At 44.7% G+C, this 24,277-nt stretch overlaps 1 protein-coding gene across 1 annotated transcript in view; it reads right to left on the bottom strand.

Moving 5' to 3' along the window:
• Positions 1–1,977: 1,977 nt before the first annotated feature.
• Positions 1,978–24,277, bottom strand: part of Slc25a16 (solute carrier family 25 member 16) — a 24,000-nt gene continuing 1,700 nt past the window's right edge. Inside the window, exons 2-9 of the mRNA XM_028776871.1 lie at positions 19,634–19,726; positions 16,194–16,327; positions 12,709–12,772; positions 6,868–6,989; positions 6,418–6,484; positions 5,907–6,069; positions 3,526–3,594; positions 1,978–2,148 (exon numbers count right to left, since the gene is read on the bottom strand). Of these exons, the coding sequence (XP_028632704.1) occupies positions 1,992–2,148; positions 3,526–3,594; positions 5,907–6,069; positions 6,418–6,484; positions 6,868–6,989; positions 12,709–12,772; positions 16,194–16,327; positions 19,634–19,726 (869 nt within the window). The 3' untranslated portion in view covers positions 1,978–1,991. The remainder of the gene's footprint in view (positions 2,149–3,525; positions 3,595–5,906; positions 6,070–6,417; positions 6,485–6,867; positions 6,990–12,708; positions 12,773–16,193; positions 16,328–19,633; positions 19,727–24,277) is intronic.

Genomic DNA, 24,277 nt, shown 5'->3' with positions numbered 1-24,277 from the left:
TTAATTCATCCAATTTTTTGAAGATATGACAAGAAATCTTTACATACATGAAAATGCAGAAATAACATTTGCAGCTTAATTTTAATGCTTTAAAAATCACATCAATTCTATAAATCACTACCTCTAGAGACAGCTTACTGGTTCATGTGTCATGCTTACAGTGAAAAAGTGTTCTAAACACAATGATCAGAATTCTTATATTCTAAACAACCTCTTTAAAATGTAACAATCAAAATGTGTTTTATATTTACGCTTAGGACTATGACACACTAAGCCTACATGGAAGAACTTATGTCTTGACATAATACCTCGGAAACATTGCTTCCTCTAAATTAATGGTCCATTTAAATTCTCTAGTGCATACCAAGTTATTTAAGACAGGCATCTGCAACGCTACCCTCCTTTTAAGAACAAAGATATTTAATTTTTATTATCACTGCCTTTGGGAAACACAGTGGCTTTTTAAAACTCATGAAAATTAAAGTCCATGATAATAGCGTTTGAACAAGACCTGGGAATGTCTTCATTTGTTGACTATCTCCTTTAAAATACAACACTAATTTTATTGAGAAGGAAAGACAGCTAGGGCTGTGCCTCAGTGCACACCTGGCTTTCTGTGGGATCTCATCAACCTGGGATGTACCAGGGCCTAGAGTCAACCCCCAAAGAGAGTTAAAAAGGAAAGAAGGAAGGAAGGAAGTGAAGGAAGGGAAAGAAAGAAAAAGAAAATGCTTTTAAAGCCAATGGAGGAAAAGGTGTATTTTATCAACTGGAGCAGAATTATGAGAAGAAACATAATAAGAACACTACTTTGTTGCTGGCTCCGATTCACAGATCTTATATATTCAGTCCTCATTCTGCTACCATAAAAGGAAGTTGGCTGATTTTATAGCATTACACAATGTTAGAAGGCTGGAGATGTATTCAGAGGTAGAGCGCTTATCTAGTAAGATAGGCAAGAGAGACCCTGAGTTTACTCCCCAGAACAAGCAAAGAAAGGGCAGAGTGGGAGGGGAAATAATGGGCGGGGTCAGTGGGCTGGGGGTGTGGCCACTGGCAGTGTGGGATTATGCAATCAGCATGCAAGAGTGTGATCCCCAGCACCGTAATAAAAAGGGAAAGGCCAGTGACACAGCTCAGTGCCATGGCGCTTGCAGGGATGTGGCTTAGTGGGTACAACATGTGCTTGGCATACAAAGGCCCTGGGTTTGATTCCAGCCCCTCCCCACACCTCAGTAACCACAATTACAGTGGAAAGACGGGAATGGTATGGTAGTACTAATGACGATCTCTTGAACTCAAATGTGAACTTTCTCTTCCTTCCAAATAACACTTTAAAATAACCAAACAGGTAGCCACAGTCAGCCCAAGATGGCTGGCTCTTCAGGGTTGTAAGGTGTAATGTTTGCCATTAAAAACTATGTTAGGGCCGGGCGGTGGTGACGCACACCTTTAATCCCAGCACTTGGGAGGCAGAGGCAAGCGGATTTCTGAGTTCGAGGCCAGCCTGGTCTACAGAGTGAGTTCCAGGACAGCCCAAGATACACAGAAAAAAAAAAAAAGAAAGAAAGAAAAGTATGTTAGAGCAGGCATGGTGGCCCACGCCTGGAATCTCAGTACTTGGGGGGGCAGAGGCAAGAGGATTGCCTCTCCACAAAAAGGTCTCTCCACAATGAGTTCCAAGCTGGCCAGCATAACTATGGAGATCCCATCAGAAAGAAAAAAAAAAAAAACAAAACAAATTATGCTGAGCATTTTTGATCTATGATTTAAAAACTGAAAGAAATCAAGTATTGAAATGCCAGTGGTTCCTAAGTCAGGGCAAACGTCCCCTTCAAGTAATGCTTCCCTCACAATTAAGGTATCACATATGCACTCGCGCACACACACACAGGCACACGCACACACACACGCACACACTCGCGCGCACACACATACACACATCCTTCTGAGAATTTACTGAGGAAAATAACTACATGATTTTTTTTCTTTTAGTTAAGGTGAAAAAATTGCTTCATAAGTTCATACGTTGTGAAGGCCACAGCCTGAGAGGGAATACAGCGGATGTAGTTCAGAGATAAGCCACGGTACAATCCTCTCCGAATCCCGTGGTGGCCATAGACGTACTTCATGGTATCCCGCATGGTACTGAAAGACAGTAAAAAGTGATGTAGCATTCTCAAGGTGGCAAGCCACCCAGAAGCTGACAAGACAATTCAGAGCTCAGAACAGCTTTCTTTACTGTTTGTTTAGTTTCTTCAGATAGAATCACGCCTGGGCTAGCTTTGAGCTATAAGCATCCGCTGGGGAAGGAGGACTACACCACCAGAACAATCTATCTGAAAGGAGGCTTACCCTCTGTGCTTGCTCAAGCCCGTAAGCCTAGCACTTCAGAAACTAAAACAGGCGTGTTTCAAGCCAACTTGAGCAACAGAGACTTTGTCTCAAATAAAACAATAAATATTTGCATATATAAATACATTCATACAAACAAGTCCTGGTGGTGCCTGTAAATTTAGCACTTGGGAGATGGAGACAGGAAAACCAGGGGTTCAAGGCTAACTTTTGCTAAAGTAAGTCAAACGTTTGAAAACTGGCCTGGAGAGTTGGCTCAGAACTTAAGAGAACTTCTGAACTCAGGTTCCATTCCCAACACCCACATGGTGCTCTACAACCATCTGTAACTCCAGTCTCAAGGGATCTAACACCCTCTTCTGACCTCAGCAGGCACCAGAAATGGCCATGGTACACAGATACACATGCAAGCAAAACACGCAAAAAATAACAAAACAGGTAAGTCTTTTAAAAACCAAGTGGCCTGAATGCAGTAGACGAGTCTGTGTAAACTTCCATCTGGAATACCTTTTGGAAGACAAAGGTGACACACAGCCAACATATCACAGTGACAAAAGCAAACCACTGCAAGGGGAAAGCGTTCTACATATTTCCAGGCTGCTCAGGACCACGTGCTCGGTCTGTACACATGTATGCTGTGAACAGAGAGCACTAGCCCACAGTCACACTGATGGAAGCACAGGCTGTAGGAACATCCACTCTTTAAGCTGTCATTACCGAGCCTGGGGGTTACCCAGTGATAAGAGGCATCTCTGGGAATGATGGGATGATGGGCCCTCTCCCAGGTGGGGCCTGGCGGGAGGCAGCTGGGGAAGCAGTAGGCAGGACCCTACCCTCTTTGCTTTCTCTTTCATTTCTTGCCCTGGATTGGGTCAGGCTGAGTTTCTCTGAGACAAGGTCTTGTGTGGCCCTGAAGGATGATGGTGCATGTTCAAGGCCAGACTACATAGTGAGATCCTGTCACCAACCAACCAAGAAGCCAGGTAAGAGGGTCACACCTTATCCCTAGCACTTAGAATTTGAGAAAGGAAGGTCACAAGTTCAAGGCCATTCATGCTACATACAGAGTTGGAAGCCAATCGGGCTACATGAGACCCTGTGTTAAAAATAGAAATGTAAAGACCACTGGGTCTCTAAAGATCACGAACAGTTAGCCGTCAGGACACTCACAGGCACTTCTCAGACTCCGGTAGGACCGCCCCTAACTGCATTCTCCGACGGGTCACATCAAATGGGTAGCTGAAGAAACACAAGAATTAAAGACGTAAAAACAATCTCTCGACTTCTCATTCTCTATCTCTCTATCTCTCTCTCTGCCTGTACTACCCTCCTGGCTCCCCTCCTCATGCCCTGAATAAACTCTATTCTATGCTTAAAAAAAAAAAAAAAAAAAAAAACCTCTCATCTCCTATCAGACAACTACTGAAAACATCTTAAATCTACTGAGCAGTCTGGGACTGGGGAAGTGGAGGCAGGACAATCCAAAGTTCAAAGCCATCTTCACCTATATAACAAGTTAGAGACAAGTTTTGACCACAGGAGACCCCGTTTTTGTTTTTTGTTGTTGTTGTTTGGCAGGAGGAGATGAGAAAGAAAAAGAAGACAGGTTAAGCTGTGAGTCGGCTTGAGGAAAAGGGGGTGACAGGGCCAAGAAGAGGACTAGCACATCCGGAGATGGCCAGGAGTCCACAGGAGTCCACAGGCAGCTCTGCCCAGCAAAGCGGACAGCTCTCCTCGACCCTCCACAGCAGCGTTACCTGCCATCTGAAGATACAATCTACTTTCCCAGGGCTGACTCTGGCTTTGCTTGGCCCGTCCAGGATTCAGGAGCTTGGTGACAGCACTCCTGCTGCCTCCCTGGTGCTCAGGACACGTCCTCCATCACCTCAGAGGCTTTCTGACTTGCTTTCCCTGAAGTCCTGCTGCTTAGTTTTTAGCCCTTCATGTCTCTCTACTTGATCTCTCCTGGTCTGGAGCAGTGTCTTAGAACCACCTTCCCACTTTTGATATAGCAATGGATTTATTATAACGTCCCCTGTACATGGTGGCAACTTCAACCCGTTAAACACTGAACTGCTTCAGTAAAACCAGCTTGGGCTAGGGTGCTTGCTTCTGTTCCAGAGAACCTGAGTTTAGTTCCCAGCACCCATATCAGGTGGCTCACAACCACCTTATCTTAGCCAGGGTTTCTATTGCTGTGACACCATGACCATAAAGCAAGTTGGGGAGGAAGACTTTATTTGACTTATACTTTATTTGGCTCATATGAAGGAAGTCAGGACAGGAACTCAAATAAGACAGGAACCTGGAGGCAGGAGCTGATGCAGAGGCCATGCAGGGGTGCTGCTTACTGCCTTGCTCAGCCTGCTTTCTTGTAGAACCCAGGACCACCACTCCAGGTATGGCACCACCCACCATGGGCTGGGCCCTCCCCGTTGATCAATAATTGAGAAAATGCCCTACAGCTGGGTCTGACAGAGGAATTTTCTCAACTGAGGCTTCTTCCTCTCTGATGACTCTAACTTGTGTCAAGTTAACACACAAAACCAGCCAGCACACATCTGTGATGCCAGCTCCAGGGGATCTGAAACCCTCTTCTAGCCTCTGAGAGAACTGTACTTTTATGCACAAACACACATATATGCATAATTAAAAATAAAATATAAAGAAAGGGGGTTTTCTGAGTCATCTATTTTTCCTTCAGTAAACCTTACAATGCTTCAAATACTGTATGGAACAAAGTACGTTTTCAAGAATTTAGTGCAAAAGGGCACACACACACCACAAACCACACACACCACAAACCATACACATACACACACACACACATACACACAGCATACACACACCATACACACACACCACATATTGTACCCATACATACATACCCCATATACACAGAACACATCACATATTACACACATACATAATCACATACCACACCGCATATTACACACATACACGAAAACATATAACAATCCACACACACATCACATATCATATACACACACACCCCACAGACCACACACACACACATTAAGTGGCTCAAGTGTCAGTAACTACTTGGGGCCAAATTGACCAGAACAAATGGATGGAGCCAGGCAGTGATGGCTCACACCTTTAATCCCAGCACATGGGAGACACAGGAAGGCAGATCTTTGTGACTTCAAGGTCAGCCTGGTCTACAAATCGAGCTCCAAGATATCCAGGTCTACAGAGAAATCTTGTCTCAAAAAACAATACAAATAAAACAAAACAAAACAAAAAAACAAACAAATGAATGCTCGTATTTACATGACTGTTTTCTCAAAGGAATCTATAGGAAAGTGGGAGGATCTAGATGAATGCAATCGGGTATTAACATGTAGTTACGTACAATATGCTTATGATGAAGGTGTGTCTGAAAAGGGATTAAATTAATATTTATCAAGATGAACTGACATTTCATAAGGGACTCTGCTGTTCAGTGATCTATCAGAAGAGAACAACATGATCACAGTGTCAGACACGACTAGAGCCAGAGACTGAGGGACGGAAGCAGAGACACTTACGATATTGTCTGTGCTATTGCTCCAGCAACACCACCACAAAGGAGGTTTATGTGAGTTTTCAGAACTAAGACATTGGGGTTGTCGGACGAAGGTCGGCCAAGCAGGGTGGGAGCATAGGAAAGCCCAACACTCTTCAGGGTACCAAAGGTAAAAAAGGAAACACCTGAAAAACAGGATACAAACTCACCATGACATGAACTGAGAAAGAGACCTTCATTACATGATAACAAAATAATCGAAGGAAACAATTATGCATTTCCTAATCTAAAATGATAGCATTAGTTTTCACACACTAATATATACTACGCAGAAGTGAAAAGTATTTCAAATCATATAGGAGTAGAATTAAACAGTCTTCCAAGGTTTAAAATGAGTAAAATTTAAATCATAGTTTGATGCAGAGGGGAGGGCATCTGAGACATAGTCTCCAACTCACAGAGCCCTGCCTGCCTCTGCCTCTGAGTGCTGGATGTGAGATGTGTAGCACAGCCTGGCCCAGTGTGAACCATACCTGCATATGGAGCCATTCCTAATATAGTAGGCATCAGACCTCTGTAGAATCCAAGGAAACCGCCTTCCTTTGAATGAAGAAAACAGGATTATGCCATACTCGTTCTGATAAACGTCATCCAATAAAAGCGTGATGATACAGAAGTGACCCTAGGACTCATCTGAATAGAAACATGGCTTCTCAGGGCTACTGCTGCTGCTACCATTAATAACTCTCTCCCTCCTCTCCCCTCCCACCCTCTTCCCTTCCTTCCTGCCTCCTCCCTCTCCTCTTTACTGTGGTGCCGGGAATCAATTCAGAACTTGTGCAAGGTAGGTGAGTTCTCCATCACTGATCTGCACCCCTAACCTAGTATCATTAATTCAAGCAGAGGAAGAGATAGCTAGCCTTCCATAGTCTCCAGACACAGGTTTGCAGCATGCCGGACGTTTGGAAGGTCGGATGGAATACCTTGGCATAGATTGTCTTGAAGGCATGGATGATCCCTGAATAGGTGTGCTCTCCTTTCACCTGGAAGGCCAGGCGCACCCTGACCACATCCAGGGGGTAAGTGCAAATAACTGCTGTCATGCCTGAAGGAACAGAGCCACAGATGTGTACACACACACAGTTCAAGAATGACACTCCTTAGTATTATAAAAATGGTGAAACGTACTCAGAGCAAAGGTGAAGTTAAGGACTAGAGACTCAAACCATCCAATAGCAATACCTAAAGAGGGCTAGGGTTTTTTTGCTCCATTCGTTTTTGAGACAGGACTTCACTATGCAGCCTTGGCTGGCCTAGAACTCAGAGATCCACCCATGAGTCTCTGCCCGTGAGTGCTAAGCTTGAAGGTACCACTCCTGGAAAGGGTCAGTTTTTAAAAATCATCCTAAGTTCCTCTCATTGTGAAATCCTGCTGTTAGCACCAAATGATGCAGCTCAAACACATCATGGTTTGGTTTTATTGGCTGTGAGATTAGCAGTAAAACTGACTGTAGGTCAGCTGGTAGTGGTGGTGTGTACCTTTAATCCCAACACTGAGGCAGAGGCAGGAAGATTTCTGAGTTGGAGGCCAACCTGATCTACAGAGAGAGTTCCAGGATAGGCAGGGCTACACAGAGAAACCCTGTCTTGAAACAACAACACAACCAGTAGGTGGTGTGGGAGGTGACACAGTAAGAAGCCCTCACCAGTACAGGGCTGCCACCTGTCCAGCACCCTGAGACTGGGATTTATTTGACCCTACAGCCATTGGGGGTGAGCCGATTCTCAGTTACTATGCCTTCAAATTCATCAACATGAAATCTGGTGAAGCCCAACTTCTTGGACCTGTGGATCTTCTGGCGGCCAGGGAACTTGAACTTGGCTCTATGAAGCGCTTCAGACAAATCACATGATGTTCCTTATTCTGCAGCTTGGTGCAAATGAACATGATGACCTGGCCAAAGTGAACCTGACTCCTGTGTCCTGGGGCTTCCCCAAGGGACCATGAATAAGTGTTGGGAGCCTGCTGGCCCAGCCCAGGGCAATATCGTGTGGAAGCAGATGATACAGGAAGAGTAGAACCACACTTGAACATAAATGTCACCTTCACAAAACTCTGTGCCATGTCCTTGGTACAAATGTGGACGGCCTCCAGGGCTGGAAAAGCTGCTCTTGTTCATCTCACACCGGTGGCCGCAAAGAAAAAAATTCATCCACACTGCCCGCTTCCACCCCAGGTCCAAAATGAAGATCTTAGCATCAGCGATACCAAGGCAGACAGGAGACTCTGAATGTGGCCTGTCCTTACAATTCCCACAACACTGGGATGGAGTCCCACACTGATGTCAGGATCTTATGGTGTGCCAGAGAGAAAGAGATTCCTGAGGTTCCAAAGAGAGGAATTTATTCTACTTTATACCCAGTTTAATAGAATAAGGTTCAAAATGCACCACTACTTTCATTTTAGAATTTAGATTACTTTGTAATTAACTAAATAGAATAAATATAAATAGCCAGCTGTGTGTTGTGGCTTCCACACACAACCCAGCACTCCAGAGGCCGAGACAGAAGAGTTACTACAAGTTCCAGACCAGCACGAGCTACATAGTAAGTTCTAAACCACCTGAGCTAAAGAGAAACCTTGTCTCAAAAAAACAAAAACAAGGGGCTAGAGAGATGGCTCAGTAGTTAAGAGCACCAACTGTTCTTCGAAAAGTTCTGAGTTCAAGTCCCAGCAACCAACCACATAGTGGCTCAGAATCATCTGTAAGGGGATCCTATGTCCTCTTCTGGTGTGTGTCTGAAGAGAGCTACAGTGTACTCATATATATAAAACAAATAAATAAATCTTTACAAAAAAGTCCCGTGTTACATGCTAGCACTTAAGAGTGGAGGCAGGGGACAGGAACTCGAGGTCATCCCCATTTTCAGATACACAGTGAACGTGAGGCCATTCCATGGTGGCTTTAATCCCCGGCACTCAGGAAGCAGAAGCAGATGGAGTCTACATAAGGAGTTCTGGGTCACCCAAAATAAAACAGAAACCAACAAGTGGGGAGGGTGAGGGGTGGGGTGGGGGGAGGGTATCGGGGATGTCCTGAGTGTGATCCTCAGAAGGCATGGCAGGAGAGAACTGCCAAAACCTGCCTGACCTTCACATGTGTTCATGAGCACACAAACCCATGAACACACACACACATGCAAACAAATATTAAATAATAAAAAAATTTAAATGACCAGTGAGATAGCTTAAGAGATAAAGGCACTTGCCAATAAGCCTAACAAACCCGAGATCAATCTTCAGGAGAAAGAAACAAACCAATTCCTGCACACACACACACACATGCACACAAATGTAATTGAAAGCTTTTAGGGTAGGAAAAGGGCATATCCTTTTACTTGGTGCTTATTATTTGCTTTTGCTTCTGCTTTGTTTTCCGAGACAGGGTTTCTCTGTGTAGCCCTGGCTGTTCTGGAACTCCCTCTGTAGACCAGGCTGACTATGAACTCAGAGATCTGCCTGTCTCTGCCTCTCCAGCGTTAGGATTAAAGGTGTGCGCCTGGCTATTTTTTTGCTTTTTTGATAGTATCTTACTATATAGCTCTGGTTGGTGTAGAATTTGCTCTGTAGTCCAGGCTGGCCAAACTTCAGTGGCCCTCATGTGTCGGCCTCCAGAGTGCTGGCACTGCAGGGAGGCACCACTGCATTCACAGAATCTTGCGATTAGAAACTCAGTAGTAAACTCGCCTTCAGTGGGTTTTGTGATTGTTTGGTTATTTGGTTGGCTGACTCTTGGTAGAGTGCTTGTCGAACATTCATGAGACAAAGTCTATTATATAGCTCCGGTTGTCCTGAAACAGAGATCCTCCTGCCTCAGCCTACAAGTGCTAGGACTGAAGAGGTGGGACACCACACGGCATCCTCAGTTTTCCATGAATATAGGATTTCAACCTCCACAAACAGTCCAATTAAGTTTACTGTTTTTTATATTTATTTTATTTCATGTGTATAAATGTTTTATTTGGTTGTATGTCTACCACATACATGCCTCACGTCTGTGAAGGTCAGAAGAGGGAGGAGGTCCCTTGAAGCTAGAGTTATAAATGCTTGTGAACCATCATGTGGGTGCTGGGAATAGAACCTGGGTCCTCTGCAAGAGCAACTGGTGCTGTTAACCACTGACCCACTTCTCTATTCCTAAATTTAACACCTGTAACTCCAGCATTGCGGGGAAGCAGAAAGCCGGAGTTTCAAGGCCGCTTTTTCTGCATAGCTAGTTTGAGACCAGCCTATGCTCCATGAGACCCTGTTTCAAAAAACAAATATACAATAGAAAACATGCTGGGGATGCAGCTCACTTGGCAGAGTGCTTGTCAAGCATTCCTGAAGGCCCAGACTCAACTCTCAGTGTATATAAATTAGGTGTGTGTGTGGGGGGGAGGGCATGCTTATGAATCAGCCATGGGGAGCAGAAGCAGAGGGCCAGGGGATGGAAACCATCCTCAAGTACATAGAAAGTTCAAGGACACCTACAATACTCAAGATGCTGTATGGAAACAAAACAAGGGCCAGTTGTAAGGTCTTAATCTCAGTACTGGGGAGGCAGAGGCCAGCCTGGTCTAGAGTTCCAGGTCAGTCAGGGATACATAATGAGATTCTATCTCAAAACGGTCCGTCAGCCCAGGAGTGTGGCTCAGTAGTAGAGCATTTGCTTAGCATAGACCAGGCCTGACTTCAGCCCCCAGTATTGAAAGAAAAAGTTTTATCTCTTAAAAATGTTTTCTTAGCCAGGCAGTGGTGGTGCACACCAGAAACCCTGTCTCGAAAAACCAAAAATAAATAAATAAATAAATAAATAAATAAATAGATGTTTTTTGTTTTGGTTTGGTTTTTCGAGACAGGGTTTCTCTGTGTAGCCCTGGCTGTCCTGGAACTCACTCTGTAGACCAGGCTGGCCTCAAACTCAGAAATTCGCCTGCCTCTGCCTCCCAAGTGCTGGGATTAAAGGCGTGCACTACCACTACCCGGCCAAAAAAATATTTTCTGAGAGTTCTTTGTTTGTTGTTTTAGACAGGGTCTTGCTATACAGCTAGCTCACACTGGTCTAGAACTCTCTATATGGACCCAAGAAAATTTGAAACTATTAACAGTTCTCTAGCCTTGGTTTCCCAAGTGCTGGAAATGGAAGCACCTATCAGTCCTTGCTTAGCTGAGGGCTGGTGTGTGCACATCACTGCCTGTACAGTAATTTATTAGCACTGTTTCCTTGGTTTGGTAGTTTTCTAATTTTACCAAACTTACTTATTTTTAAACACTTCGGTTTTTTAAGATATGGTCTCTGTACATATCCCTGGCTGTCCTGGAACTCACTATGCAGACCAGACTGGGCTCACCTACCTCTGCCTCACAAGTGCTGGGATTAAAGATACACATACCACTCCCAGCTTTAAAAACTGCACAGTCCAAGCTGGCCTTGAACTCATAATCCTCCTGTCTCCACCTCTTCTGCATATCCTACCAGCATGGAGCGCACAGCCCTACGAGTGGAATTATTCACTTATGTGTAGTGTTCTTCCACGGTCCATTGCTGTGGAGGTCAGAGGACACGTCACAGGAGTAGACTCTCTCCTTGTACCTTGTGGATGCCCAGTATTGAACTCAGGTTGCCAGTGTTAGCTGCAAGCACCTCTGCGGAGCCATCTCACTTGCCCAGTATTTAGTTTTTGATCCTCTTCTTTGAGAGGCAAACCCCTCACCTCCTAGTAACCAGCATCCCCATCCCTCGTGTCTCTTCCAGTGTTTACTTGAACAAATATACAATTTCCAGTCACATTTGAAGGTGGTTAAAGCTAAACACAGACAAGGCACTAGATGACTAGGTATAGATGAACTAGGACGTTAACTCACCCTTGAATGGGAACAACGTACTAACTGTAATCAAGCGAACACGGACAACACCAGCCACAGCGCTAAACTGCCTAACACTACCCAATAAGGACTTCTTAGCCAGGCGGTGGTGGCACACGCCTTTAATCCCAGCACTTGGGAGGCAGAGGCAGGCAGATTTCTGGTCTACAGAGTGAGTTCTAGGACAACCAGGGCTACACAGAAACCCTGTCTCAAAAAAAAAAAAAAAAAAAGGATTTCTTTCTTACACAAAGATCTTTTTCTCTTATTTTAATTCTGTGTGTCCGTCTATCTGTGCGTTGAGTACGTGCACGAGAAGACAGGTGCCTGTGGAGATCAGAGGGATCAGTTTCTCCTCGAGCTGGGATACCAAGACACTGTGAACCACACGATGTGGGAGCTAGGAACCAGATTCAAGGCTTCTGCATGAGCAGAAATGGGGCTGGAAAGATGGCTCAGTGGTTAAAGTACACATTGCTCTTGCAAAAGACCGCAGCTTGCTTGCCAGCACCCATGTTGGGCACCCTACATAGCTAATAACTCCAGCTCCAAAGTGTCCAACACCCTCTTCTGGCTTCCATGGACATGTATGTGTATACACTCACGTATACTCTCTCTCTCTCTCTCTCTCTCTCTCTCTCTCTCTCTCTCTCTCTCTTTCTCTCTCTCTCTCTCTTTCTCTCTCTCTCTCTTACACACACACACACACACAGGCATACACATTTGCATGTAAATAAAAATAGATATTTAAACACAAACCACCAGAACTATATAGTAATACTGTGTATCAATAAAAAAATATTAAAAAAATAGGAAGTACTCTCAACTGTTTAGCCATCTCTTTAACCCCCAAATTAAGCACTTTGATATAATGAAATCTTATTTATCAGATATAAAATGTACCTACTCATCTTACCTGCCATGGATCCAGCCATTAATCTGTGCACATGACCAGAAACTCCCAGCTTTGTAGTAATGAACTAGAAACCAAAAACACTGAATTAAATGAGATGCTATTTTATGTGTTAAAATAAAGTTAGAGGGGGCGGAAAGATGGCTCAGAGGTTAAGAGAATTTGCTGCTCCTGCAGACTTGGGTTCAGTTCCCAGCCCACACAGCAGCTCATGACTGTCCCTAACAGCAGTTCTAGGGGATACAGTGCCCTATTCTGGCTAGCATAGGCACCAGACATGCACAGTACATACACACAGATATATATGAAAGCAAAACATCCAGCACATGGAAGGCAGAGGCAGGAGGATCTCTGTGAGTTCAAGGCTAAAGTGGTCTACAGAGCAAGTTCAAGGACAGCCAAGGCTAAACAAAGAAACTTGTCTTTAAATAAAAATTAGTTTTTAGTTTATTTATATGGTGTTTTACTACATATATGAAAGTTTGCCACATATGTACAGCACCAGTGGAGGTCAGAAGGGGGCATCAGGTCCTTGAAACTGGAATTACAGATGCTTGGTTTTGAGACACCATATGGATGCTGAGAATCGAGCCTGGGTTCTTAAGAAGAGCAGCCAATCCTCTTAACCACTAAGCCATCTCCAGCCCAAAATATAAATCTTTTTTTAAGTAAAGTCAGGCTTGGTGTGGTGGCCTGACTTTACCTTTAATACAGCAGAGGCAGGTGGATCTCTGTTAGTTCGAGGCTAGCCTAGTCTATACAGCAAGTTTCAGGACAGCCAGTGCTACAGAGAAAACCTATCTCAAAACACCAAAAAAAAAAAAAAAAAAAAAAAAACCCAAAAAACAACAAAAAGAAAGAAGAAAAGAAGAAAGGAAAGAAGTAGCCTTAGAAAGAGAAGAGAGACCTAAGGAGTCTGACAGGAAAGCTGCTGAAGCAGTGCTGCAAACACCAGTAAACTTTATAACGGGATGTCACTTCTTTAATCAGAGCCCAAACCAGGGAGAGAGTTCACGGGTAAAATATCTGTCAAGGATGCTCAAGGCTCTGGGCCTTATCCTCAGAACAGCAACATCTGTATACACATGAGTGTGCATTATATATTTATATAATTTACATTTATCAAATAAGATATACATTTATACTTTATGCCAATTGAAAACATACAAACGCCGGGCGGTGGTGGCGCACGCCTTTAATCCCAGCACTTGGGAGGCAGAGGCAGGCTGATTTCTGAGTTCGAGGCCAGCCTGGTCTACAGAGTGAGTTCCAGGACAGCCAGGGCTACACAGAGAAACTCTTGTCTCGAAAAACCAAAACCAAAACCAAAAAAAAAAAAAAGAAAGAAAAGAAAACATACAAACATAATAAGTGAATATAAATATATAGATATAAAGGAAAAGCCACACTGGTATTCTCAGAGAACAGGAGAACAAGCCTATTAAATAGGCTGGAGAGACAGCTCAATGGGTAAAGCGTGCATGCTGCCCTTCCAGGGGACGTAGATTCTGTTTTGAGCACCCTCATCAGCTAACTCCAGCTCCAGGGAACCCAGCACTCTCTTCTGGCCTCCACAAGCACCCATATACACATGCAAAATTTTTTGTTTTCTTTTCTTTTGGTTTTTCGAGACCAGGTTTCTCTGTGTAGCCCTGGCTGTCCTGGAACTCACTCTGCAAATATTTTAATTTTAAAAAACATATTAAAAAGCTGGGTGGTGGTGGCGCACTCCTTTAATCCCAGCACTTGGGAGGCAGAGGCAAGCGGATTTCTGAGTTCGAGGGCAGCCTGGTCTACAGAATGAGTTCCAGGACAGCCAGGGCTACACAGAGATACCCTGTCTCGAAAAACCCAAAAAAATGCCAGGCAGTGGTGGCACACGCCTTTAATTCCAGCACTTGGGAGGCAGAGGCAGGCAGATTTCTGAGTTCGAGGCCAACCTGGTCTACAGAGTGAGTTCCAGGACAGCCACAGCCAGGGCTACACAGAGAAACCCTGTCTCGAAAAACCAAAACAAAAAAAAGAAAGAAACCCCCCCCCAAATAAAAAAACCGTATTAAAATATTATAAATTTGTGTGTGTGTGTGTGAGTGGGTGTGCACATTCAGAAGTCAGGCAACAGCGTGAAGGAGTCAGCTCTCTGCCATGTGGATCCCAAGAACTGAACATAGGTCCTTAGGCTTGTCGGAAGCCACCTTTACCCTCTAGCCACCTCACTGACCTTGTGTCTATCTTTCTGGAAGACACTTTTGAGCTGGGCGTGGTGGTGTACGCCTATTCCAGCATTTGAGAGGGAGAGGAGGCAAGATTGAGTCCAAAGGCAGCCTCAGTTAAAAATAAATTCCAGATCCATCCATCTCAAAACAAACTAACAGGAAATGAGAAGTTGCTCAGTTGGGAAAATGCTTGCCACAGAAGCATAAAAGCTTGCACTGAGTTCACAGTGTTGGTATCAGGCTCGAACCCAGTGACATCACATCTAGGCAACCCCAACATCGTTGCCAAGGCAACCGCCATACACTCCCAGAATCCACCTGGCCACCTCACCTTTACCTGGGAGAGGCTACGTCACCGTCCATATAACACAGGCAGAACTCCCTGACCTCTCTTCCTCTGCCATCTTCTTCTATTTCTCTCCCCCTACCTTTGCCCTGAATAACCTCCCTCTTGGAACCATTTAGTCTGGTGTTGTCTGTTCTAAGCTGCATGTGGATGTCTAACACACAGCATCCAAACTTAACTTTGAAGGTAAAACCACGAGTGTACACAGAATTGTAGGTTCAATTCCCCCGCACTGGGGAAAAAATCCAATGGAGAGCATGCTATTGACCCATATAACCCCAGGGTAGAGAGAATCTGTTGTGTATTGTATGGTTGCATCACTTGTCAATAAAAATCCTATGGCCTATAGGAAAGGGTGGAATGAAAGGTGGGACATCCTATTGGCAGAAAGGATTCTGGGATAAAGCCAAGTTGGGATTTGCCTGGGAACATGGAGGTCAAAAACATGGCAGCTGAGCAGAGGTAACCAGCCATGTGGTAGAACTCAGATTAGAATAAATGGGATAACAGTTATGATCTAATCATGGAACCTAACCTTATGACCAAGGTGTTTGTAAAGACACTTTGAGTCTACAGTCATTCTAGTTGTTTGGGCCTTAGGAGGAAAAAAAACGCACTCAACACCGCTGTACTTGGGAGCCTGAGGCATGAGGATCGTTAGTTCAAACCTAGCCTGTGCTTAACATAAAGATACTGCTTCAAAACCACAAAAGATGCAAGGGACTACACGGTGATTCAGCAGAAAAGATGCCACCACAGAGCCTGAGACCCTACGTCCAATACACACATCCCACAGGATGAAAGGCCTTCTACAACTTGTTCTTGACCTCCATGTACACACACACAAACACAACACACAAATAAAAACAAATGTTTGGTATTAAACATAACATTCAAAGACATGAAGGAAAGAAAAATCCAGCTACCGTTTTATAGTGCTCAAAGGCCATGAACTGGATGGCACCGTAGGGGAAGATCCGGATCATCATCGCGCCGTTTCCTTTATACAGTCCAAGGTAGCCTTCCTTCTGGGGAACAGCGCGCAGTGTAGACAGTACCCCTGCTCATGGAAAGAGTTTACAAGAAGAATACTGTTACAGTAATGGAAACTAACTCTGAGCCAGGCATGTGGCTCACACGTGTAATCTGTCTTAACTGCTTTTGTTTTGTTCTTCTTTCAGTTTGCATGCTTTTTTTTTTTCAAGTTTTATTTATTTATATGAGTACACTGTAGCTGTCTTCAGACACACCAGAAGAGGGCATCAGATCCCATTACAGATGGTTGTGAGCCACCATGTGGTTGCTGGGAATTGAACTCAGGACCTCTGGAAGAGCAGTCAGTGCTCTTAACTGCTGAGCCATCTCTCCGGCCCACGTATGCATTTTTTGTTGTGTATGTGTTTAAGAACATGTGCACACTGGTGTGTTCATGTCACTGCATGTATGCAGGTCAAACGACAACTTTGAGGAGTAGGTTCTCCTTCCTTCCATATTTCTATGGGTTCTGCTGATCAAACTCAAGCCAGTAGGCTTATGTGGTAAGCACTTTACCCACAAAGCCATCTTGCTGGCCCTTGCTTCTCCTTTTTCTTTTTTGGGTGCGTGTGTGTGTATGTGTGTGTGTGTGTGTGTGGTGACAGGGTCTCACCATGTAGCTCCAGATGGCCTACAACCTGTGACTCACAGAGATCTGCCTGCTTCTGCCTCCTGAATACTGGACTAAAGACATGCGCCCAGGCTAGACTCCTGTTTTGTTCTTTTTCCTAAGTGTAATCTCAGCAGGGGGAGGCTAAGGGAGGAAGATCACATGTTCAAGATCAGCCTGGGCTCCATAGAAGTTTGAGGTCCAACCTAGGGAACAGTGTCTTAATGTTCCCTCCTCCAATAAATGTATTGAAATTCAATTTTTCATAAAAAAAACCCAGAGATTAATAAACCATCATTCATAATGAAATTTTATTTAAGAAATTATATCATTTCAAGAGTGTTTTGGTGTTTTTAGAAAGGGTCTCCTATGACTGAGGCTCGCCTCCAACACCTTAGGCAGCAAAGAATGACCTTGAAGTCTTGATCATCCTGCCTCTACCCCTCAAGCAATGGGATTATTAGTGTGCACCATCATGAACTACCTACCACAAATGGTCATTTATTTATCTTATTTCATATATACAACTGTTTTGTCTAGATGTATGTACACATTACATGAGTGCCAGATGCCCAAAGAGCTCAGAAGAGCGTATTGGATCCCATGGAACTGGAGCATGGATGGTTGTGAGCCACTGTGTGGGTGCTGGGAACTGAACCCAGGTCCCCTACAAAAATAAGAGGCTTCCAACCTTTGAGCCATCTCTCCAGCCCCAGCTCGAAAGTGGTAATTTCTACATAATAAGTGAACTTTTATCATCATTTATCTCAATCAAATAAATAAGCTTTACTCATATAAAACATAAAGCTCACCACTGATATGGACATGGTGGCGCTTACCTTCAATTACTTGAGGGGCAGAGGCAGGTGGAGCTCTGTGAGCTCAAGGGCAGCCTGATCTGAGTTTCTTTCTTTCTTCTTCTTCTTCTTCTTTTTTTTTTTTTTTTTTTTTTGGTTTTTCGAGACAGGGTTTCTCTGAGTAGCCCTGGCTGTCCTGGAACTCACTCTGTAGACCAGGCTAGCCTCGAACTCTCAAACTCAGAAATCCGCCTGCCTCTGCCTCCCAAGTACTGGGATTAAAGGCGTGCGCCACCACTGCCCAGCTTCTTTTTTTTTTAAATATAATTTATTTAATGTGTATGAGTACACTGTCACTGTCTTCAGACACACCAGAAGAGGGCATCAAATGCATTACAGATGGTTGTGAGCCAGCATGTGGTTGCTGGGAACTGAACTCAGGACCTCTTGAAGTACAGTCAGTGCTCTTAACCTCTGAGCCATCTCTCTAGCCCCATAATGAGTTTCAAGACAGAGCAAAGGCTGTGTAGAAAGACCCTGTCTCAATCAATCAATCAATCAATCAATCAATCAATAAGGTGGGCAATGGCAGTGCATGCCTTTAAACCCAACACTCAGAAGCAGAGGCAAGATCTGTGTGAGCTCAAGGCCAGCCTGGTCTACAGAGGAGTTCCAGATAAGCCAGGGCTATGTAGAAAACCCTGTCTTCAAAAAACAAACAAAGCCGGGCAGTGGTGGTGCACACCTTTAATCCCAGCACTTGGGAGGCAGAGACAGGCGGATTTCTGAGTTTGAGAGTTCGAGGCCAGCCTGGTCTACAGAGTGAGTTCCAGGACAGCCAGGCCTCCACAGAGAAACCCTGTCTTGAAAAACCAAAAGAAAAAAACAAAGAAAAACAAAGAAAAAGAAAAGGAGGGAGATAAATCCTTTACAAGGCTTGTTCTAAACACAAATATTAACTCTATCCCTCTTTCTATAAAAAAGCAGGTAGATAATGTTCCATTCCTTTTCATCTTTGGCTTTTTGGCAAAATGGCAAAATTCCAATCTAAGTTTTTGTCCACTTGACACAAGCTAGAGTCATCTGAGAGGGGAGGGCCTCAACTGAGAAAATGCCTTCATACCATAGAGCTGTGGGCAGGGAGGCTTGTAGGGCATTTTCTTAAATAGTGATTGATGTAGAAGGGGGCCCAGCCCACTGTGGGTGGGACCACCTCTGAGTTCTACAAGAAATTGGTCCTGGGTACTATAAGAAAATACTCTAAGAATGGGCCGTATTAGCATATCTTTAATCCCGGGACTCAGGAAGCAGAGGAGGGAAGATCTCTGAGATCCAAGCCAGCCTGGTCTACAGAGGACTGCCAGGGCTACACAGAGAAACTCTGTCTTATAAAACCAAAAAGACCCTGTCTTGAAACCCCCCCCCCCGGGGGGGGGGGGGGGGGGAAAAAGGAAAACCAAAAAGAGTGGCTCAGTGGTTAAGAACACTGACTGCTCTTCCAGAGGTCCTGAGTTCAATTCCCAGCAACCACATGGTGGCTCACAACCATCTGTAATGGGATCCAATGCCCTCTTCTGATGTGTCTGAGGACAACTACAATATACTCATATAAATAAAATAAATAAATCTTTAAAAAGAAAGAAAGAAAACCAAAGAGAAAAAGTAAAAAAAAAAAAAAAAAAAAAAAGGCAGACTGAGCAAGCTGTGAAGAGCAAGCCAGCAAGCAGCAATCCGCCATGGCCGCTATCCTGACGCACACTTCTGCGTCAACTCCTAGGATTCTGCCCTGTTCTGACTGCCTTCAGTGATAAACCGTGATACAGAGGAGCAAGTGAAATAGACCCTTTCCTCCCCAGCGTGCTTCTGGTCCTGGTGTTTTATCCCAGCAATAGAAGCCCTGACTAAGACAGCATGTAGAACTCACCTAAGTGTTTGTAATGGTGGTTGTGAGCTTGTAATAAAACCTTTACTCGATCCAAGGGGGCAACTGTGGTTTTGGCGCAGCATCCAGCAATACCTAAAAGAAAATGGAAAAGTCAGAAAGAAACTGGATACCTTCTCTTCCTGAAGGGAAATCATCACGGGTCCAGCCAGAAAACTACTACAGTTCAGTTTGGTCTCCATGGGGAGACGTGCTTAGTAATAGGTTCTGCAGATCTATGGCTTCATCCCCTGTAACTTAGAGACAAGTTCTAAGCATATCCAGCAATGTAATACCCAATGCCGGATGAACAGAGGGCAATTTACCCAACTGGGAAGTTCCATTTGAAACTCTCTTCTAAAAATTGCTCTTCAATAAAGCATCAAAACAACTTTTGCCCACAAAATCATTCATTTACAATGTAGTAAGTATGCGTTTGGAGCCTACTCTTGCACAGGTCAGCAGGTGTGCCTGGAAGCAGAGGCATGCCTACAGGAAATCGCCACAGATGCCTGAGCTGTAAGCCTACCAAGGATGGCTCTAAAATGACTGAATAAAGGACATGGTAGCACACTCCAGCCTTCGGGAGGTTGAGACAAGAGAACTCTGAGTTCCCATTGCTGCAGCTGCACAGTTCCAGGCCTGCCTGAGCCACAGAGTGAGATCAGGTCTCAAAAAAATGGAACAAGTACCAGACCATGCTTTAATCCCAGCACTTAAGAGGTAGAGGCAAGTCAGGCAGTGGTGGCGCACGCCTTTAATCCCAGCACTTGGGAGACACTGGCAGGCGGATTTCTGAGTTCGAGGCTAGCCTGGTCTATAGAGTGAGTTCTAGGACAGCCAGGGCTACACAGAGAAACTCTATCACGAAAAAAAAAAAAAAAAAAAAAAGAGGCAGAGGCAAGCAGATTATCTGTGAGTTAGGGGCTAGCCTACTCTACATAGTAAGTTGCAGGACACCCAGACCTATAAGTCTACAGAGAGAACCAGGTTCAGAAAAACAAACTACAGAAAGAAACAGGAGCTAGAGACACGGCTGCCATGGCTTAAGGTACTTGCTGTCCATCCTCATGACCTGAGTTTCCTCCTGAGACCCACATTATGGAAAGAGTAAAACAATTCCTACAAGTTACCCTCTGACCTATGCACATGCACACACACATATGCACACACACTCAAATAAATTTTATTTGAAATTTTAGGAAGCCAGTTGTGATGGTGTATGCCTTTAGTCCTGGCACTCAGGAGGCAGGGGTGTGTGGGTTTGAGCCCCGCCTGCTCTACACTTCAAGTTCAAAAGAGCCAAGGCCACATAGAGACCCTGGCTCAAGAAAAAAGAAAAAAGAAGAGAAAGGAGAAAGAATTTTAGGAACTGGAGAGGTGATTCACAGTTAAGAACACTGGTTGTTCTTCCAGAGGACCTGAGTTCAAGTCCCTGCACCTACACAGCTGCCCATAATGATCTGTAACTCCATTACCAGGGGATCCAATGCTCTCTTCTGGCATCCATTGGCACTACCTGCACATGGTGTACAGACATACATACAAGCAAAACACCCATACACAAAAATAAAAATGAAGGGAAAATTATTTAAGCACACAAAAAAATAAGGCTTTCCTACTAGATAGAACCAGGCATGGGTACACTCCGATAACCCCAGTACTTGGGAGGCAGAAGCAGATCTGCCTCAGCTACATACCAAGTTAGAAGCCAGCCTAGACTACATGGGAGCCTGTTTCAAAACCCTACTACCACTACCTCTCGCACACACGTGAGGACCGGAGTTTGGGCTTCAGTTCGGATCCCTGGTATCCATGTAAAATCTGGGCATGGTGGCATCTGCCCACAAACCCCAGCTCTGGCACATGGAGACAGGCAAGACCGATCTCTGGAGCTTACTGGTCAGCTACTCTAGCCAGCCAATCAGCAAGCTTCAGTGAAAGACTGCTTCAGAAACTTAGGTGGATGGCTGGTCACAGTAGTGCACACTTTTGATCTCAGCACTTAGTCAAGGCAAGTTGTTTCAGGTTTCAGGTTATCCAAGTCTACAAAGTAAGATCCTGCGTGAATGGGTGGGTGGGTGGGTAAGTGGATAGAGAAAGAGAGACAGACAGAGAGAGAGAGAGAGAGACAGAGACAGAGACAGAGACAGACAGAGAGAGACACAGAGAGAAATAAGGAAGACACTGGCGGTTCACACCTGTAATCCCAGGACTCAGTCACAGGCTGAGACAAACCAACTGCCAGGAGTTAGAGGCCATTCTGAGCTAAGTAGTTAAGTTCCAGGCCAGTCAGGGCTACCCAGAGAGATCCCAGTCTCAGGAAAAAAAAAAAAGAATAAGAAAAGAAAAAAAAACTGAATGTTCACTTTGTAACAAGCAGGAGGCTAAGAACTCTGACTGTAGACACTGCCAAGATTGTTACAGTCTCATTTAACCCTTTCAGTGCTCTAACAGTCTGGTGACACAGGCCTGTGATTCTACCTACAAGAGAGGCTGAGCAGAAGGATCTCAAGCTTAGAGCTGGCCTGTGCTACAGCACAAGTGTAAGGCTGCCACAGGCCCTTAGTGAGACTGAGCATGAGCAGAAGGGCTCGGGGCAGGAGTTGCTCTGGCAGAGGACCTGGGATAGCACAGCTCACAGCCACCTATAATTCTAGTTCCACAGGATTGGCTACCCCTTCTGCCTGTGGGCACCAGGTCTGCACAGGGTGCACATACATACATGCAGGGAAAACACACATAAAAACTAAAGAAGTAATTATTTTTTAAAAAGGAAAGAGGGTGTGGTGGCCACGCCTGAGACCTGGCACTAGGAAACCAGAGGCAGGGGTCTAAGGCATTCAGTCACCTTCAGCTATATACTAAGTTGAAGGCCACCCTGAGACATCACCTTTAATCCCAGTACTTGGGAAGCAGAGGCAGGCAGATCTCTGAGTTTGAGGCTAGCTGTGTTTGAAATGTAATTATTTTCTTACAAGGGTTAAAAAAAAAATTTAACTAAAAAACAAAAACAAACTATCCCCCTGGTGTAGCAAGATACATGTAGCAGCATACATGTAAAGGCACTGGTCCTCAAGACTGAAACTCTCAGTTCAGTCCTCAAGATCCACATGTTGGAAGCAGAGAATTACTTCCACAGGCTAGCCTCTGACCTCCACACATGCTTGGCATGCCTGTGCCCACAAACATGCATACAATAAACAAGCAAGCAATCAAATGTAATTTGTTAAATGTTCTTATCTTGTGTGTACGAGTGATTTGCATACAGGTGTGGTTGTGCACCATATGTATGCCTGCTACCTGCTAAGGTCTGAGGAGGGCCAGATCCCCTGGGACTGGACTTAGCAGACATTTGTGGTGTCATGTGGGTGGTGGGAATCAAACCTGGCTGCTCTGCAAGAGCAAGTGCTCCAGACTGCTGAGCCAGTTCTCTAGCCCCTAAATATAATTTTTAATGGCAGGGTCTGGCAAGATGGCTTAGTGGGATAAAATGTTTGACACCAAGCCTAATGACATGAGTATGATTCCCAGGCCCTACATGACAGGAGAGAACTGACACAAGTTATTGTCTAAGTGCCACAGGAGAGCTGTGACAGGTACACACAGGCACACAGAGGTAAATGTAAGTTTTAAATAAATAAAAAGTACCTATGTCCCACTCCAAAACAGTGCTGGCATTATGGCACAGACCTATAAGCCCAGGACTAGAATGTAGAGGCAGACATGGGAGCATCACAAGTTTAAAATCAGCCACAGCTAGCCAGGCTCCTTCTTCATGGGGCTCACGTGATGCAACGGCTGCCAAGAACAAAATCTTTGGCAGTGTATTCAATGTGTTATATGCCTGGCTTCCCAGAACTTAGAGACCTTCAAAGCAGTTTTCTGCTGGATATTGGTATCTCTGATCTCAATGCTGATCTCAACCTAGGATCCAAAAAAATAGACAAAGTACCTTTGGGAAAGCCAGGGCAGAGTGGCGAGGGTTTGTGTAGAGGTTTGAATGAGGATGGCCCTGTCTTAGTTAAGGTTTACTGCTGTGAACAGACACCGTGACCAAGGCAACTCTTATAAGAACAATATTTAATTGGGGCTGGTTTACAGGTTCAAAGGTTCAGTCCATTATCATCAAGGCAGGAACATGGCAGCATCCAGGCAGACATGGTGCAGGAGGAGCTGAGAGTTCTACATCTTCATCTGAAGGCTGCTAGCAGAATACTCACTTCTAGGCAGGGTCTTAAAGCCCACACCCACAGTGACACACCTACTCCAACAGGGCCCTACCTTCTAATAGTGCCACTCCCTGGGCCGAGTATATACAAACCATCACAGCCCCCATAGTCTCATATTGTTAAATACTTGGTCCCTGGTTGTAGAACTGTTGGAAAGGATTGGAAGGTATGGCCTTGTTGGAGAAAGTAGGTCACTAGGACTAGGCTTTGAGGTTCAAAAGGCTCCTACCACAGCCAGTGTGTTTTTCTGTGCCTCCTGCTTGTTGATCAGAATGTGAGCCCCAGCCATTGGTGACCTCATGCCTCTGCTCTCCTCCCATCACCGACTCTAAAACCAAAGTAAACACCACTTCTTCTTCTTCTTCTTCTTCTTCTTCTTCTTCTTCTTCTTCTTCTTCTTCTTCTTCTTCTTCTT

The sequence above is a fragment of the Grammomys surdaster genome, unplaced genomic scaffold (assembly GCF_004785775.1).
Source record: "Grammomys surdaster isolate TR1022 unplaced genomic scaffold, NIH_TR_1.0 273, whole genome shotgun sequence".
NCBI classification, from domain to species: Eukaryota; Metazoa; Chordata; class Mammalia; order Rodentia; family Muridae; genus Grammomys; species Grammomys surdaster.
This window is presented reverse-complemented; position numbering and strand designations above follow the sequence as displayed.